At 51.4% G+C, this 19,874-nt stretch overlaps 1 protein-coding gene across 1 annotated transcript in view; it reads right to left on the bottom strand.

The window, feature by feature from the left end:
- The window catches only part of CLTC (clathrin heavy chain), a 210,295-nt gene that overhangs the window by 73,859 nt on the left and 116,562 nt on the right, over positions 1-19,874 (bottom strand). The window contains exons 10-13 of the mRNA XM_033921311.1: positions 12,954-13,076; positions 11,899-12,036; positions 8,718-8,882; positions 209-389 (exon numbers count right to left, since the gene is read on the bottom strand). Of these exons, the coding sequence (XP_033777202.1) occupies positions 209-389; positions 8,718-8,882; positions 11,899-12,036; positions 12,954-13,076 (607 nt within the window). The remainder of the gene's footprint in view (positions 1-208; positions 390-8,717; positions 8,883-11,898; positions 12,037-12,953; positions 13,077-19,874) is intronic.

The following is a 19,874-nucleotide window of genomic DNA, read 5'->3' as shown; positions in this document are numbered from 1 at the left end:
AGGCGGATTACAATAAAACCAACACCAAATATTTCACATAATCTTCACAACAAAAGAAACTGCAACAAGTAACCCTACTACATCATTCCCTCTTCTAAAAATTTTAAATATAAAATCTCACAATTGCTGCCCAATATGCCCCCAAGTTTGCACTAAGTCTAGATACATCAAGTCTACTACTTTCTATTAATATAATAGGCAATCTTACCTTCAAAACTCTTGAAAGATTCAAAGAGTTCAATAAGCGACACTGTCGACAGCTGCTCATGGTATTTTGACGCCACTTGAACACAAATTTGCAGATTCTGGCGGATATTTGCCGAGAGCATAGCACGCAAACACTCCAGAGAATCTTCAACTGACAGCGAGCCAAAGTAATTCACCAGCCACTAGGAAAGGAAGAAAATTCTAAACTTCACTCTAAAAAGAGACTAGAATGCATTACAATTTTAATAATGCCCATGTTTTAAAATATTAAAAAATTATAAAGTTTTCATTGCATGCTGAGAGCTTGGTTCAGTTCTCAGATCAGGTCTGCCACTTTCCAGATTAACCATGAATGGGGATGCTGTGAAAGCAGTATCCACTATCTGAACAAGGGGATGGGAAGAGTTGGAAAAGAGTACCAGTCATGCAATGACACTTAGAAGTTGAATCTAGAGCTTAGAATTTCAAGATTCCAGAAGGAATTCTGGAATGTAGCAAGGATTTTTACCATGGCTACATTTAAATTAGAGACAGGAGAATAATCCCCAGATTACTGCAAATCATGACTTGTGACACCAGATTCCAGCCTTGCTCCAAACAATGCTAAAAGCTCAAAAAAGGAGCACAAGTCAACTGCCAGTATCAAAAAACAAAATCAGGATGTTTCCATATTATTATTCAAATAGCACAGTTACTTACCGTAACAGGTGTTATCCAGGGACAGCAGGCATATATTCTCACATGTGGGTGACGTCATCTACGGAGCCCCAGCGCGGACAGCTTTTCAAGCAAACTTGATTGAAGTTTCAAGTTTGCTATGCTGCACCACGCATGTGCATGCCTTCTTGCCCACTAGAGGGCGCATCCCCACCTCGTAGTCCTCAGTTCCATAGCCAGCAAAGAAGCCATCCCCGGGGAGGAGGGCGGGTTGTGAGAATATATGCCTGCTGTCCCTGGATAACACCTGTTATGGTAAGTAACTGTGCTTTATCCCAGGACAAGCAGGCATGATATTCTCACATGTGGGTGACCTCCAAGCCAACCAAAAAAGGGCAGGTGGGAGGATGGCAATTTAGGAAAACAGGTTACGCAAAACCGACTGGCCAAACCGGCCATCACTTCTGGACAACGTATCCAGAGGTGAAAGTATGAACCGAAGACCAAGTGGCAGCCTTGCAGATGTCCTCCACTGGAGTAGACCGGAGGAAAGCAACAGAAGCTGCCATTGCTCGGACCTTATGTCCCGTAACCCGACCATCCAGCGCGAGACCAGCCTGAGCGTAGCAAAAGGAAATACAAGCAGCCAACCAGTTAGACAAGGTGCGCTTGGAAACAGGACGTCCCAACCAATTAGGGTCGAATAATTGAGGAACCTTCCGATGAGACTGAGTGCGTTGAAGATAAAAAGCCAACGCCCTCTTACAGTCAAGCGTGTGAAGCGCCACCTCGCCAGGATGCGAGTGGGGCTTCGGAAAGAACACCGGAAGAACAATGGACTGATTGAGGTGGAAATCAGACACAACCTTAGGCAAAAATTTAGGATGGGTGCGAAGAACCACCTTGTCATGATGAAACACAGTAAAAGGTGGGTCCGCAACCAAAGCCTGCAACTCACTAACTCGCCTAGCTGAGGTGAGTGCAATCAGAAAAATCACCTTCCAAGTGAGAAACTTAAGATGAGATTTGGCAATAGGCTCAAAAGGAGGCTTCATCAGCTGAGCCAAAACCACATTGAGATCCCAAACTACAGGGGGAGGTTTCAGAGGGGGATGAACATTTACCAGACCCCGCATGAAACGAGTCACCAGAGGATGAAGAGAGAGAGACCGACCCTCAAGATGCCGATGGAAAGCAGCAATAGCACTAAGATGCACTCGAATGGAAGTCGTCTTCAGCCCAGACTTGGACAAATGCAACAAATATTCCAGAACCGAAGACACCGGAACCGAACTCGGATCCAGATGGTGCGAGGAACACCAGGATAAAAATCTGGTCCACTTCTGGGAATAACAAAGCCGAGTCGAGACCTTGCGCGAGGCTTCCAAAACCTCCCTGACAGACTGAGAAACAGAAACTGAAGTCAAGGGGAAAGGAACCAAGCCGTCAGATGTAATGACTGAAGATTGGGATGCAACAGCGAACCCCGACTCTGAGACAGCAGAGAGGGAAAGACAGGCAGAAGCAGAGGCTCCCTGACACTGAGTTGAAGGAGCAGGAAGAACCAGTGCTGACGAGGCCAACGAGGCGCAATGAGAATCATAGTGGCTCTGGACGATTTGAGATGAACCAACGTCCTCAAGATCAGAGGGAAAGGAGGAAACACATAAAGGAACCTCCCTCCCCAGTCGAGAAGAAAGGCATCGGCCTCTAGACGGTCCAGGGAGTACATCCGAGAACAATAGAGGGGCAGTTTGTGAGTCTCCGGGGAGGCAAACAGATCCACCTGAGGAGTCCCCCAGCGGTCGAAAACCTCGTGCAGAACTCGGGAGTTTAGTGACCACTCGTGCGGCTGGAGAAGACGACTGAGTTTGTCGGCCAGACAATTCTTCTCTCCCTGAATGTAAACCGCCCGCAGGAAGATGTTCTGGGAGACCGCCCATTCCCAAAGGCACAGGGCTTCCCGGCACAGGGGCCAAGAGCCCGTCCCCCCTTGCTTGTTCACATAGTACATTGCCACCTGGTTGTCCGTCTGCACGAGGACTACCTGATCGTGCAGCAGGTGGCAGAAAGCTCGAGCGGCCAGAAAAATGGCACGAAGCTCCAACACATTGATGTGACAAAGATGGTCCTCTGCTGACCATAGACCTTGAGTCCGCAGACCGTCGAGATGAGCCCCCCACGCGTACTCCGAAGAGTCCGTGGTCAGGACCTTGCGATGCAGAGGGACGAGAAAGAGCAAACCCCTGGAAAGATTGGAAGAGTTGGTCCACCAACTGAGCGAGCGTCTCAAGGAAGGAGTCACTGTCACAGGAAAGGAAAGCGGGTCCTGATCTTGACGCCACTGGGAGGCCAAGGTCCACTGAGGGAGTCTCAGGTGCAATCGGGCGAACGGTGTGACATGAACCGTCGACGCCATGTGGCCAAGTAGAATTATCAGACGGTGCGCTGAGACGGAGCGCTGCAGCGAAATCTGACGGCACAGTCGAAGTAGAGCCTCCACCCTCGGAGGGGGGAGGAACGCACGAAGGTGAACCGTGTCCAGCACGGCCCCAATAAACTGAAGGGATTGAGCAGGGCACAGCTGCGATTTGGGAAAGTTCACTTCGAACCCCAGACGTTGAAGGAAGATGATAGTCTGTTGGGTCGCTGAGATAACCCCCTCCCTGGATGATGCCTTGATCAGCCAATCGTCCAGGTAGGGAAAGACCTGTAGCCCCTGAGATCTCAGGGCAGCCGCGACTACCACCATACACTTCGTGAAGACTCGAGGCGACGACGCCAGCCCGAAAGGGAGGACCCGATACTGAAGGTGCAACTCCCCCACCTGGAACCGTAAGAACTTGCGGAAGGCGGGATGCACCGGAACATGAGTATACGCTTCCTTCAAGTCTAGGGAGCACATCCAATCCCCTTCCTCCAACAGAGGGTAGAGAACCGGAAGCGACAACATACGGAACTTCTCTCGGACCAGGAACTTGTTGAGCTTCTGGAGGTCCAAAATGAGGCATAAGTCCCCAGTCTTCTTTGGGACCAAAAAGTAACGGGAGTAAAACCCCCACCCCCGTTGGTTTGGGGGGACCGGCTCCACCGCCCGAAGGCTCAACAAGGCCCTGGCTTCCGAGAGGAGAAGAGGGAGCTGGGCTCGACTGCCAAGAGGGGCCCCTGGCGGTTGTTCCGGCGGCGTGGCTGAGAAGTTCAGCGAGTAACCCTCGGAGATGAGACGGAGCACCCAAGCGTCCGACGTGATCATAGCCCAGGGCGAATTAAAGGCCCGCAGCCGGCCCCCGATGGGCAGGGGGTCCGGCGAGAGTGCGGAGGGGGCCCGCCCCCATCCGCTCATCACGTCAAAAAGACGGCGCCGGCTTAGACGCCCCTTGCGCCTGAGGTTTTTGTTGGCCCGCTCTGCTCTGCTGTGGGGGACGCCAGGGCGGAGGCCTAGAGAATGCCGGTGTAGACTTTTGAGGGTATCGCCGCGGTGGAGGTCTAAACGGCTTCTGCGGCGGTACCCGGGGTTTAGGACGGACCAAGGAGGCGATGGAGCGCTCATGTTCGGACAGGCGTTTGGCCGCCGCCTCCAGGGACTCATCGAACAATTCCGACCCAACACATGGCAGATTGGCCAGGCGCTCCTGCAAGTTCGAGTCCATATCAACCGTTCGGAGCCATGCGAGACAGCGCATCGCTACCGCAAAGGCGGAGACCCTGGAGGCCAACTCAAATGCGTCGTAAATGGCATGAAAAAGGTATAGACGCAGCTGTGACAAGTTGGCCATAAAATTACCAAAGTCCCTCTTATGGGAATCCGGCATGACCCCATGATAACGGGGTAACGCCTTCACCATCTGCCTCAGATAGGATGAAAAAGTGAAAGCATAATTAAGGACCCTGGCCGCCATCATGGAATTGGAGTAGAGGCGGCGACCAAACTTGTCCAGGGTCCGCCCTTCCCGTCCGGGAGGTACCGCAGCCTTCCCTAGAAGGCTGAGACTTTTTTAACGCCGACTCCACCAGCAACGACTGGTGAGACAGTTGTGCTTTCTCGAAGCCCTTGCACGGGATGGTACGGTACTTCAACTCCATCTTCGACAGAACCGCTGTGACCGTAAGAGGGGAGTCCAAATTTCTCAGGAAATTCTGATGGAGGATTTTATTGAGAGGCAGACGAGGAGTCTCCCTTGGGGGAGAAGGCAAATCCTGCTCCTCCAAAAATTCCTTCGTATATTGAGAACCGGACACCAGATCCAGGTCCAAGGCCCTCCCCATATCAAGCACAAATCTCGAAAAGGAGGAGGGTTTGGAAGGCGGAGAGGGAGATCGAGAAGCCCGCGCCGCCAAAAAGGAAGGGGAAGCCTCACGGGAATACCGAGGTTCCCTACCAGTGCCAGACCCCGAACCCCACGACGCTGCACCAAGCGACCTCGACGGGGTCGGGGACCGCCTATGCCCCGAGGAACCCCTATGGGAAGTCCCCGGGGTACGAGGCACCGAGGCATGCCCCTTCCATCTCGGCGAGGAGTCTCTCGATAACCCTCCCTCGGAGGAACGGAAAAGCCTCGGATTGTCGAGGCGGAGCTCCGAGACACGTAGCGTCTCAGCCCCGGTCGGCGAGGAGCGACCGCGTCTCCGAGGAGAACCCCGAGGACGTTTGGGCTTTCTCGGCCGACGCTTCGCCCGAGGCCGACCCGAGGGCGAGGAGCCCCGGGAGGACCTCGACGAGGAAAAAGTGGAAGAGATCCTCCTAACCCTACGCACCTTGTCTCGCGGCCGCACACTCCGCTCAGGCTGGTCAACCGAGGTCGAGGGCAAGGTCGGGGTCGAGGCCGGAATCACCCCGGGGGCCGAAGCCGAGGGAACCGAGACCGAGGCCGCCGAAGCCGAGGCAGTCGAGGCCGACGTCGGCTGCAGGTGCGCGAGGGCACCGGACAACTCCGAGGCAATGAGTGCACGGAGTAAGTCCTGAAAAACGGGAACTCCCATCATAGCCGGTAGATCCGGGGCCGGCGGGTGCTCCCTCGAGGGCGACCTCGGTCTCGAGTATTCCCGCGGGGCACCCGACTTCGACGATCGGGGCGGGGCCAAGGACGACCCACCCGCCCCCGTCGAGGAGCCGGAGGACGGCTTCTTCGCAGACCCTGGAGTCGAGGAAGGAAGTGAGGACTTACCCTGGGCAGGCTTCATCGCCGAGGTAGGCTTGGACGAGGAAGACATCCGCGGCGAGGTCGAGGGAGTCGAGGCCGAGGTCAAGGCCGGGGCCGAAGCTGAGGCCAACGTCGAGGCCTTCCCTGCCGCGGGGTCCACAGCAAAGAGCTCCGCCATTCGGGCACGACGGCGGCGGAGAGCTCTAGGCTGAAACGTCGAGCACCTTGTACAGGAGTCAGTCGGGTGCTCAGGACCTAGGCACAATAAGCACCACCGGTGGGGATCAGTAATCGAAAGCAACTGATCGCACCGGGTGCACTTTTTAAAGCCCGTCAAGGGACGGGACATGAACTCAAAAATGGCCGGGAACGAACAAGGTCCCGCGGCCACGGCTACCGGGAGCCCCCGGAGCCGAACGAAAAACCTTTTTTTTTTTCGACGATAACTAACACACGAAGTAATAAAAACAACAAATCAAGCACAGCGACTGAGAAATACACACTCAGCCGCGGTGTCAGAAGGCAAAAGATATAGAGTAGAGAATGACACGGTGAAAAAATTGGTCCCCGTCACCGCCCCGTCCCCGTCTCACCATCCTCTGCACCGCCCCGTCACCGCCATTCCCTTCACCGCCCCGTCACCGCCACTGCCACCCCATTCACCGCCCCGTCACCGCCACTGCCACCCCATTCACCGCCCCGTCACCGTCACCGCTGCATACATAAAAGCCTCAAGCGGGTACGATTTTATATACTTTTCTTTATTTACGTATAAAGGAAACATTCTTTAAAACTTTAAAACTTAGTTAAATATTAGTTAATAACTATACAAAAACAAACACGACATGTACTTTTAATGCTTACAATGTTAGCCTACATGGTAAGTAGACGCGGCCGCTGTACCTAATCGCGGCAAAGATCTCCCTGCCGTGATTAGCATAGTGACCGCGGCTACGGCTGCAAGTCTCCCCTCCCCCCAGCGATCACGGCAGGAGGGCACCCAACCCCTCCTGTAGACCCCCCCCAACGGCCCTCCCGACAATCGCAGCAGAAGGGTACCCAACCCCTCCTGCCGGTCCTCCCAATGGCCTCCCCTAAGATCGCCGGCAGGAGGGTACCCAACCCCTCCTGCTGGACCCCCCCCCCAACGAACCCTCCCCCCCCGGAACCCCCTTAGTCTTACTTTCCAAGTTGGACCGGACGGCTCCTCACACGTATGGCCAGCAGGCTTGCCTCCATCCAAATGAGGCGGGCCCGCCCCTACCCTGCCCAACCCACAGGATCCTAGGGCCTGATTGGTCTAGGCACCTAAAGCCACCCCGCTATAGGAGGGGCCTTAGGTGCTTGGGCCAATCAGGCCCTAGGATCCTGTGGGTTAGGCAGGGGAGGGGAGGGGCGGGCCCGCCTCATTTGGACGGAGGCAGGCCTGCTGGCCAGACGAGCGAGGAGCTGTCCGGTCCAACTTGGAAAGTAAGACTAAGGGTGGTGTTTCGGGATGGCGGGGTTTGTTGGGGGAGGGTCCGGCAGGAGGGGTTGGGCACCCTCCTATTGGCGATATAGGGGGCCGTTGGGGGGGCCGGCAGGAGGGGTTGGGCACCCTCCTACCAGTGATCATAGGGGGGCTGTTGGGGAGCTGGCAGGAGGGGTTGGATATCCTCCTGCTGCGATTGTCGGGGGGGCTGTTGGGGTAGGCAGGAGGGGATGGGTACCCTCCTGCCGCGATCGTTGGGGAGGGCTGGTTCTGTCGGCATGAAGGGCTGAGCACCTTCCTGCTGGCGATCGTCGGGGGGGGGGGGGGCGGGTTCTATTGGCAGGAAGGGTTGATCTGACAAATGAGGAGCACGGTGAAACACAGGTAAATAGCGGTTCCTAGAAGGGGGTACATTGGCCTGCGGGGACAAATCTTTTCACCGTTTTTGCGGGCGGTGAAAACTTTTGTCCCCGTGTCTGCGGCGATTTGGCTTTGGAGTCTCCATAACCCGCAGCCAAACCGCAGCCACGCCGCAGCTCCCTGCGGGGATCGCTCCCCGTGTCATTCTCTAATATAGAGCACAATTTCCACAGGGCTTCTGGCTCCGCGGAAAGAACTGAACTGAGGACCACGAGGTGGGGATGCGCCCTCTAGTTGGCAAGAAGGCATGCACATGCGTGGTGCAGCATAGCAAACTTGAAACTTCAATCAAGTTTGCTTGAAAAGCTGTCCGCGCTGGGGCTCCGTAGATGACGTCACCCACATGTGAGAATATCATGCCTGCTTGTCCTGGGATAATATTTCTATTGGTGCTTGATAGCATTTGGAAGTCCAGATTCTTAGCTTTCATAATAAAGCAAGGTTTTTTTGTGTTTTTTTTTTAATAGTAGAGAAATGAAGGTGGCGTTGGTTTCTAATGATACAGAAGTTGTTTAGGACTAGGATTAGGAAAAATATCTACATTTAACACATCTCAGTTAAGTCATATGCCCAAAGTCAAAAAAGAATACATCCATGTGTCTATTTTCTCAACATTTTGGAAATAAGAAATGCTATTATGAGAGGCATGTTACAGTAAATAGGTGTTTGAATTCAAAATTACTATTGAAGTATTTAAGAAATCAAGTGTCATGGTAAGATATCAAGCATCTCGACTGCCTCTCATATTAACTATTAATAAACCACCCCATTTGTTAGAAATGATGCATAGACAAAGCTGGTTCAGTGTTTGGCTTATATACCTCAGGGTTTAGGAGGTGTGTGTGAACCACAGCCCGTTTAATATCATAGAGATCGGTGAAATGTTCCAGAGCACGCTGCAGAAGTCCTGCCTTCTCACACAACTGAGCAATGTGTGCACGATCATAATGAGTGAACATCTGGTTTCCCAAAATAGCATCTGCCACCTGAAAAAGATCATCCTTTTATTTATTATTTATTTAAAACATTTATAGCCCACATATCAACCCCCTACATGGATAACACCATTACATGCATAATAAAACTAGACAGACTTAGACAGATCAAAATAAATCACCACCATACACTATACAAGACAAAAACATCTGCAAATAAACAAAAAAATAGCAGAACTAAAAAATAACCAAATCTGAAAATGCCAGTCAAAAAAAGTAGGCTTTCAAACTTTTTCGAAAGACCAAAAAGTCAGTGATCAAATGAATGTAATCTGGGACTGAGTTCCACAATGATGGTCTAGCTACTTGAAACATTTAGCATATAAATACATAAAATCTCTGGCCAGACTGCTGCTGTTTAATTGAAATTTTGCCTTTACAGAAGGAAAATACAGTAAATGCCAATTATATATTTATTGATTGGGATTTATTGGCCACCTTTTAATCCCAAATCAAATATATAATTGGCATTTTTTCCTTATCTGTCCTGGCTGGCTCACAATAGCGAGTTAAGTATTTTGCCCAGAGTCACAAGGAGCAGGCTAGGAATGACACGGTGACTGTTATCCGCAGCTAGCCATGGGTAAACCGCTGGAATGGAGAAATTAACTGGCTGCCATGGGTACAGGAACAAGGCCATTCACCGCCCGTCTGTATTTCTTCTGCGTTTGACTTATTTCCCTCCTCTCTCCTCTGATTTCATTACAATTAGTACTATTATTATGGGGATGGGGTCAGGGATGGAGCTTGGGCAGGGGTACTTGGTTGATATTTGTTAGACTTAGGGGATATTTGGCTTTAAGAAGTTGAGAAACACTGTACTAAAGTGTGTGTGTCTACCCCCGCCTGCCCCTCCGCTCCGAGGTAGAAAGGTGGCTATTCATCCCCCCAGGGAGATATCTTCAGATGGAAACAGTCCGCAAGTGCTCCTATAATCATTTTGTCCCATGCCTATGGAACCAACTGCCTGCTCAGATAAGATCACTGAATTCGCTGATGAACTTCCAAAGAGCAGTAAAAACCGATCCAAGATGGCCACTGCATCTCTGCTGCAGTGAGGACGCCGTCGAGATCTACTTACAAAAATAATGCCAAAAAGACGTGGCAGGAATGCTGGAGGAGCCTCCCGGCGACCCATAACCCCATCGGTTACCATCGATGATTTTCTTCGGCGTCTACAGTGGGAGCAGGAAGAGTCGGGAGCTAGCCCGTTAGGGACACCGTCGGAGAGTAGTGCGGTGGTGAAATCCTCAGGGCTTGATGTCACCCTTAGCCCCGACGTAAGGACGCCCACCCCTTCATCCGACGCCACAGGCAGCCAGCTCTCCATGGGACCAGAATGCACCCGAAGAGGCAGCTTTCTCGTCTCCAGAGGCTAGTGCTATGGAAGGCTCGCCGAATGAAACAACCCAGAATGACTTGCTCTCTCTGCCAGGGCCTGCGACCGGGATAACTGAGGTCAGGGGAGTACAAGACCTCACTGAGGTAAAACTAATTTCAGAACAGTCTGATACTACACAATTACAACTTTTTTCTCCTACCAAACCTCCTAAAGTCACACTTGAAGCATTATGGGACTTGGTAGTGAATTTGGGGAATTCCTTAAATCCTCAAATAAAAAGTTTGGATAAAGAATTAAAAGAACAGAAAGGAGAAATAAAATTGATAAAACAGGACATATTTCAGCTAAAAACAGAGACACAAAATACAAGTAAAGAGCTAATATCACTAAAACAAAATCAAGATTTGTTGGTTAAAGATAATATAATTCTCAGGAGAACAATGGTCGAGCTAACAATTTGAGATTTATAAATTTTCCTAAGATCTTGTCAACTTCCCCTAGAGAAATGGTGAAACGTTATTTTATGGAAATATTGGAAATTCCTGAAAGCTCTTTACCTCCACAAGAGTGTACTATCTCCCCACCAAGTCCCCATTCAAAGAAGAAGAAAAAGTTGAGGAACCCTGGGATAGACCATTGGACATTTCTGCAATTCTGGAACAATCGGATAGAGAATTGGCTGTTTCATCCACTCTCTTGTTGTCTGTGGCCTTGGCTCCAGACAAGGATTGGATATTAAAACTTTTCTTTAAAAATAGATCCAAGGACTTCCTGGGACATCATATTCAGATTTTTCCTGATGTCTCAAGAGAGACTCAAAAGAGAAGAAAAGAATTTCTACTTCTGAAACCTGGAGTGACTCAAATAGGGGGTATTTTCTTTTTGAGATATCCATGTAAATGTGTAGTTAGATACTTATCCCTGAAGTACATTTTCACAGAGCCATCTCATCTGATAAGTTTTCTCTCAATGAAACGTCTTGAGAAGGGAATAACTGCGCCTAAGGAAGATCAGCTCTCTGTACTGCAGTAGACATGGCTTTCCTGATAACTTTATTTGACTTATTTTGTTCTACTCTTTAAATCTTGGATCCAATTATTGAGGACTAGTGTGAGATCAAATTAGATTATCTTTACTTTATGTATTTTTATCTTTAAATTTAATTGCGTATTACTGCACATTTCACATTTCAATTATGGACTCAGTTTATTATGTTTTGACCACACTTTGCTGTACAAGCAAAGTAATATTATAAAATTCTATAAATAAATATATATTTTTTTAAAAACCTTCCTTTTCACCTGAACTACCTCCAGCAAGCAGTGCCCTCTCTCTTCTCTCAGCAAGAAACACCTCCTGTGACCACTATGAACATCTCTCTGCACCCTGTACCCCGTTTTGTCCTATGCTACCATGACTAAGTGCAGTTTCAAGGCTGCCCTTTGTAATTTACCATGAGCTCCCAATATAACTGTATTGTGCCATGAATGTCATATATCATCTGACTGAATGTATCTATTACTGTGAATGTTTTGTAAACTGTTCTGAGCTGGGAGGACAGGATAGAAATTGAAATAAATAAATAAATTCTGAGTTGCCTCTCAGTAAAATATTCACTCATGTGCAGATGGATCCAGGTTGCTTAGTTTCACAGCTGGGACATACCTGAGGAGCATGCATGAGGTTCATCTCAAGCAGACGCGTTTGTAGGGGACCCTCAGATGGCCTATTGTTCTTCAGTGCATCCAACAGAAAAGCAGTACACTGCTGAATTAAGTTGTATTCCATAAAGACATCAACAATCTAGAAAACATAGGAAAACAGCTCAGTTACATAGTAAGGAACAGAAGATTTCATGATTTCCTCCCTCTCAAGTCACATGTATAACTAGATATTTTACAGGTTGGGATGGTGTTAACATTTTTTAAAAAAACCCACACAAAAAAAACAACAAAAAAACCCCAAACAAGTGTAGATGAAAATACTATTTCAAACTGGCCCATGCAAGAAAAGTGGGTTCAGAATTAATGACGTTTCAAGTTCAGAAAGGGATGGTATTCAAATCTGCGATGTTCTCCACAATGTCTGATCAGATATTTAATACTGTTCTGTAGATAAATTACCATGTTAATCTCTAGATGTACTTTTGAATGCTAGGGAAGAACATCGGCAGTTCAAAATCAGTCTCAATACAAATCTCTATGCCCAAGAATTCAAAGCAAAAATTCTGGTGGTCGTGTTGTCCACTCTTCAAGGTAATATGTAGAAATAAAACAAAAACAAAGGAAAAAATACCCTTTTTATTGGACTAACTTAATGTAGTTTATGATTAGCTTTCAAAGGTAACTCCTTCTTCCTCACATCAGATTTCAAAAGCTAATCAAAAACTATATTAAGTTAGTCCAATAAAAACAATATTATTTTTTCCTTTCTGTTTTTGCTTTATTTTTACATATTACATTTATTTTTAATTCTTGGTACACAATTATCCCATTGAGGCCTGACATCTCTCCCAGTTGTGTCTCTCCCCAGCAATACCAAAATCCAAAGTTGACTAAAGTTAGTACTTTTATCACTGTTACCTGAACCCCTTCCGCCCTAGTTGTGACAGTTACTCTTAACCACAGGGCCTACTTCATCCTCCCTGAAAAGCAAAGCAAAAGTACTATGCCATGTAAAATTAAACCTCGATACAGATATCAAATCAATTTTCAGTTTACCTGTGTAATATCTGCAAGAGGTTCTTCATCCTGAACCAACATTTGAGCAAACTGCTGGCCTTGATCAGGACTGATTCTCATGACATTCCTCAGAAGGAAGATCCAGTCAGGAGTATATCCAACCTAGGGGACAACAGCAACAGAAAATATATTAAAAGCTTTCCAGCTAGTACAAGTAAAGGTTTGAAAAAACATGGAAACATATTCAACAATTTCCGTGAAGGTGGCTAAGGGAGGGATGGTTTAGGCAGCCAGAATTATAGATTTGTGAATAGCGTTTTAAGAAAATAGTGTTGGGAAGAGATTTTAAAAATACATCGTTGCAAATCACCTGGGAAGGTGAAGCTTAAGGTGTTTCATGATAAATTATCTACTTCATGAGCTAATATGTGATAGCATAACAACATTCACATGCTCTTATCCAATTGCCAAAAAATATGTAAATTAACCGACAGCACATACAGCAAATACTTTGGATATCTCCATTTTCAATCAGTCCTATAATGAAAATTGAATTCCTGCCAGTTACCGAATAGCACAGTTACTTACCGTAACAGGTGTTATCCAGGGACAGCAGGCATATATTCTCACATGTGGGTGACGTCATCTACGGAGCCCCGGCGCGGACAGCTTTTCAAGCAAACTTGATTGAAGTTTCAAGTTTGCACACTGCACCACGCATGTGCGTGCCTTCTCGCCCACTAGAGGGCGCATCCCACCTCGTGGTCCTCAGTTCCATAACTAGCAAGGAAGCCATCCCCGGGGAGGCGGGCGGGTTGTGAGAATATATGCCTGCTGTCCCTGGATAACACCTGTTACGGTAAGTAACTGTGCTTTATCCCAGGACAAGCAGGCATGATATTCTCACATGTGGGTGACCTCCAAGCTAACCAAAAAAGGGCAGGTGGGAGGATGGCAATTTAGGAAAACAGATTTTGCAAAACTGACTGGCCAAACCGGCCGTCACTCCTGGATAAAGTGTCCAGACAGTAATGAGAGGTGAATGTATGAACCGAAGACCAAGTGGCAGCCTTACATATGTCCTCCATCGGAGTGGATCGGAGGAAAGCTATCGAAGCTGCCATCGCTCGGACCTTGTGCCCCGTGACTCGACCCGGGGGAGGAAGGCCAGCCTGAGCGTAGCAAAAGGAAATGCAAGCGGCCAACCAGTTAGACAGAGTGCGCTTGGAAACTGGGTGCCCTAATCGATTGGGATCGAAGGACAAAAACAATTGAGGAACCTTCCGATGAGGCCTGGTGCGTTGAAGATAAAATGCCAACGCCCTCTTACAGTCAAGCGTGTGAAGCGCCGTCTCGCCAGGATGGGAGTGGGGCTTCGGGAAGAACACAGGAAGGACAATGGACTGATTGAGGTGGAAGTCAGAAACAACTTTAGGTAAAAACTTAGGATGGGTGCGGAGAACCACCTTGTCGTGGTGAAAGACAGTGAAAGGAGGGTCCGCAACCAAGGCTTGCAACTCCCCAATCCGCCTGGCGGAGGTGAGGGCAATTAGAAACACCGCCTTCCAAGTCAGAAATTTCAAGAGGGACTTGTTGAGTGGCTCAAACGGGGGTTTCATCAGTTGAGCCAGAACCACATTCAAATTCCACACGACAGACGGAGGCTTAAGAGGGGGACAAACCCTGAGTAACCCTTTCATGAAGCGTGTCACCAAGGGATGGAGTGACAGAGGGCGTCCCTCCAGAGGTTGGTGGAAAGCAGAAATCGCACTGAGATGAACCCGCACCGAAGTGGTTTTCAAGCCGGAGCGCGACAAATGAAACAAATATTCTAAAACCGAGGATACCGGAACTGATACCGGATCCAGGTGAAAAGACGAGCACCAGGTGGAAAACCTGGTCCATTTCTGCGCGTAGCAAAGCCTCGTCGAGATCTTGCGGGAGGCTTCCAACACCTCCTTCACCGATTGAGACAGGTCCGGAGGAGTCAGGGAACAAGAAACCAGGCTGTCAGGTGCAATGACTGCAGATTGGGATGTAACATGGATCCTTGACTCTGAGACAGCAGAGAAGGAGAGACAGGCAGGGGAAGAGGCTCTCTGGCACTGAGCTGTAGCAGCAGGGAGAACCAGTGCTGACGCGGCCACCGAGGTGCTATGAGAATCATCGTGGCCGTGGACGATTTTAGGTGTACCAACGTTCGCATGATCAGAGGGAACGGCGGGAATGCATACAGGAACCTCCCTTCCCAGTCGAGTAGGAAGGCATCCGCTTCCAGACGGTCCTGCGAGTACATCCGAGAACAATATAGTGGTAGTTTGTGTGTCTCCGGAGAGGCAAACAGATCCACCTGTGGCGTTCCCCAGCGAGCGAAGACCTCGCGTAGAACTGCTGAGTGTAGAGTCCACTCGTGCGGTTGCAGAAGTCGACTCAGTTTGTCCGCCAGGCAATTCCGTTCTCCTTGGATGTAGACTGCCCGGAGGAAGATGTTCCGGGAGGCCGCCCACTCCCAGAGGCGAAGAGCTTCGGAGCAGAGGGGCCATGACCCTGTTCCTCCCTGCTTGTTCACATAATACATCGCCACCTGATTGTCCGTGCGGACGAGGACCACCTGGTCCTGCAGTATGTGAACGAAGGCTCGAAGTGCTAGGAAGATGGCTCGCAGCTCTAGCACGTTGATACGACACTGACGGTCTTCTGACGACCACAGGCCCTGCGTGCGAAGACCGTCGAGATGGGCTCCCCACGCGTACTCCGAGGAGTCCGTGGTCAGGACCTTGCGAAAAGGCGGAGTGCGCAACAATAGCCCCATGGACAGATTTGAAGAGTCTGTCCACCAACGCAGCGATTTCCGCAAGGGCGGAGTTACCGAAATGAGGCGAGACACCGGGTCGCACTCCTGGCGCCACTGGGACGCGAGGGTCCACTGAGGGATCCTCAGGTGTAGCCTCGCAAACGGCGTGACATGTACCGTCGAGGCCATATGGCCCAGCAGCATCATCATGCGCTTGGCCGACACCCTCGATAGTTGGGAGACCTGGCGGCTCATCCGTACCAAGGTTTCCACCCGCTGGGTCGGCAGGTAGGAGCGTAGGCGCACCGTGTCCAGCACCGCACCTATGAATTGAAGAGACTGCGACGGTCTCAACTGAGACTTTGGAAAGTTTATCTCGAACCCGAGAGTTTGCAGGAAGGCAATAGACTGTCGGGTCGCTGAGATAACCCCCTCCCTGGTCGGGGCTTTGATGAGCCAATCGTCCAGGTAAGGGAATACATGGAGTCCACGTGACCTGAGGGCTGCTGCCACCACCACCATGCACTTCGTGAAAACTCGTGGGGACGCGGCCAGGCCGAAGGGCAGTACCCTGTACTGGAGGTGGAGGTCCCCCACCTGGAATCGTAAGAATCTTCGACAGGCGGGGTGCACCGGAACATGGGTGTATGCTTCCTTCAGGTCGAGGGAGCACATCCAGTCCCCTTCCCCCAAGAGGGGGTATAAAACCGGGAGAGATAGCATTCGAAACTTCTCCCGGGCCAGGAATTTGTTGAGCTTCCTGAGGTCCAGTATGGGGCGCAGGTCCCCGGTCTTTTTTGGGACCAAAAAGTAGCGGGAGTAAAATCCCGTACCCCGCTGGTCCTTGGGGACCGGCTCGACCGCCCGAAGCTTCAAGAGGGCTTTGGCTTCGGTTATAAGGGTCGGTAGCTGCGAACGGTTGCAGGGGACTAAACTTGGGGGACTGTCTGGCGGCGAGGACACAAAGTTGAGCGAGTAGCCCTCGGAGACGATCCGGAGCACCCAAGCGTCTGAGGTAATCCCGGTCCATGCCTCCCGGAAGAACCGAAGACGGCCCCCGATAGGAAGGGGTTCCTGAGAAAGTGCGGAGGGGAACCCGCCCCGTCCGCTCATCCCGTCAAAAGGAAGGCGCTGGCTTAGAAGGGCCCTGCGCCGGGGTTTGGGGTTGTCCCCCTCTGCCTCGCTGAGACGGACGTCTCGGAGGCGGTCTCGAGAAAGCCGGGGTCGACTTCTGAGGGTATCGGCGCGGTGGAGGCCGAAAGGGTTTCTGCGGCGGGGGCCTGGGTTTGGGGCGGACCAGGGATGCTAGAGAGCGCTCCTGTTCCGACAAGCGCTTGGTCGCCGCATCCAACGACTCGTCGAATAACTCGGACCCCACACAAGGCAAGTCTGCCAGGCGTTCCTGCAGGTTTGGGTCCATGTCGAGGGTGCGAAGCCAGGCCAAGCGGCGCATGGCCACCGCGAGGGCCGACACCCTCGAAACCAGCTCAAAGGCGTCGTACACTGCATGGAATAGGTACAACCGCAATTGAGACAGGTTGGACATAAACTTGTCGAATCCTGCTCTTTGGGGGTCCGGTAACGAGTTTCGATATTGAGGAAGGTCCTTCACCATACCACGCAAAAAGGAGGAAAAGGTGAAGGCGTAGTTTAGAACCCTGGTGGCCATCAGGGAATTTGAATAGAGGCGGCGGCCAAACTTGTCCAGGGTCCGCCCCTCCCTGCCTGGTGGAACCGCCGCAGAAACCCGTGAGGGCTGTGATTTTTTAAGAGCAGACTCCACCAGAAGAGACTGGTGTGAGAGCTGCGCCTTATCGAACCCTTTAGGGGGAATCGTCCTATACTTCGATTCCATTTTTGAAGGCACAGACGTGACTGTAAGAGGGTTTGACAAGTTCTTCAGCCAGGTTTGCAGAAGGACACTGTTGAGAGGGAGTCTAGGCACCTCCCTAGGAAGAATGGGGAGGTCCTGTTCCTCCAAAAATTCTTTGGAATACCGAGAGCCTACCATCAGGTCAATCCCCAGGGCTTGGGCCATGTCCTGAACGAAGGATGAAAATGAGGACGGCCTAGCCTGGGGAGAGGGGGTTCTCGACCGCCCCACCGAGGAGAGGGGGGAGGCCTCATGGGAATAATGAGGATCCCTAACCGATCCCGAATCCCAGGATCCCCTCTCGAGGGCCCTCGAGGGGGAAGGGGAAGTTGTCCTCCTCGCAGAACCCTTGGGTGAGGACCCCGGGGTTCGTGGGACACTCTCCCGTTTCCTCGGCGAGGCGGCTCGGGAAGACTTCCCATGGGGTGAGCGGAGGAGCCTCGGGTTGTCGAGGCGCAACTCCGACACCTGCAACGCCTCGCCCCCGAACGACGAGGAACGGTCGCGCCGAGGGGAGCCTCGGGGCCGCTTAGACTTCCTCGATCGACGCCCCGTCCGAGGTCGCGTCGAGGGCGAGGCGTGTCTGGAAGACCCGGAGGAAGAGGAGGAAAGACGGCGCACTCTGCGCAACTTTTCTTTGGGCCTTACACTCCGCTCAGGGGGTTCCCCCGAGGTCGAGGTCCGGGGCGGGGCCGAGACCGAGGTGAACGGGGTCCCAGTACCCGAGACCGAGGTCGCCGAGGCCGGGGCTCCCGAGGGAGCCGAGGCCGGGGCCTCCGAGACCGAAGGCGTCCAGGCCGAGGTCGAGGCCGCCGGAACCGCAGCACGCTGCAACACTTCCAGGGCTCCCGACAGCTCCGATGAGATCAGAGCTCGGAGGAGATCCTGGAAGGCCGGAATCCCCACGAAGGTGGGGAGTTCCGAGTCCGGGGCACACTCCCTGGAGGGCGACCTCGGTGTCGAGTATTCCCTCGGGGTGTGCGGAGTCGAGGTCCGATGCGGGGCCGGGGTCGACCCACCCGCCTTGGCCTGACTCGAGGATGGCTTCTTTGCTGAAGGGGATGGAACAGAGGACTTACCCGAAGCTTGCTTCACTGACGACGACTTCGAGGAAGAGGGCCGAGGCGAGGCCGAGGCCCCCGAGGACGCCGAGGCCGAGGTCAAGGCCGGGGCCGAAGCCGAGGCCGACGTCGAGGCCTTAGGCGGCGCGTCGACGGCGAACAATTCGGCCATTCTTGCCTTACGGCGGCGGAGGGCCCTGTTTTGGAAGGTAGCACAGCGATCACACGAGTCTGTCGGATGTTCGGGCCCAAGACAGACAATGCACCAGCGGTGAGGGTCAGTGATGGAAAGCAACCTCTCACACCGGCTGCACTTTTTGAATCCCGTAACAGGACGGGACATCCACGAAGAAAAAGAAGAAGGCCGGGAACGTACCGACGTCCCGCGGCCACGGCTTCCGGGAGCCCCCGGAACCCGACGAAAAACGAAAGTTACTTTTTTTTTTTTTTTTTTTTTTTAAAAGAAACGAAAGGAAAGGAGTACCGCGAACTAATTCGAAGGGAAAAACAAACTAAACGCGGCAGCTAGAAGGCAAAAACACTGGAGCTCAGATCCACAGGGCTTTCTTGCTCCGCGGAAAATTTTGAACTGAGGACCACGAGGTGGGATGCGCCCTCTAGTGGGCGAGAAGGCACGCACATGCGTGGTGCAGTGTGCAAACTTGAAACTTCAATCAAGTTTGCTTGAAAAGCTGTCCGCGCCGGGGCTCCGTAGATGACGTCACCCACATGTGAGAATATCATGCCTGCTTGTCCTGGGATAAATACTTGAATATAAGCTGAGATTCTTGGGCCCAAAAAATGGCCCCAAAATGGGAGTCTTGGCTTATATTCGGGTCAGCGCCCTCCTGCCCCCCCCCCTCCAGGACCTGTTGCAGGCCTCCGCCAGACCTGCTGTAAGACCTGGTGGTCCAGTGGTGGGCTGGGACAGAAGGGATCCCTCCTGCCTCCTGTCCCCACAGACTGACAATTTTTACTCCTCTCCCCCCTTCCCCGCGTACCTTTAAATTCCTTGGTGGTCCAGTGGTGAACCAAGCAGGAGTGATTTTTCCACTTTCCTATTTGGCCAAGAGCCACTAGCTAAATGACTGTTGTGAGTTCTCGTGAGATTGCTCCTGCTCAGCTCACCACTGGACCACCAAGGAATTGAAAGGTACATGGGGAGGCGGGAGGAAGGTAAAAATTGTCATAGTTGTCAGGAGGGATCCCTCCTGTCCCGGTCCACCACAAGA

The sequence above is a fragment of the Geotrypetes seraphini genome, chromosome 15, assembly GCF_902459505.1.
Source record: "Geotrypetes seraphini chromosome 15, aGeoSer1.1, whole genome shotgun sequence".
Taxonomy (NCBI): domain Eukaryota; kingdom Metazoa; phylum Chordata; class Amphibia; order Gymnophiona; family Dermophiidae; genus Geotrypetes; species Geotrypetes seraphini.
This window is presented reverse-complemented; position numbering and strand designations above follow the sequence as displayed.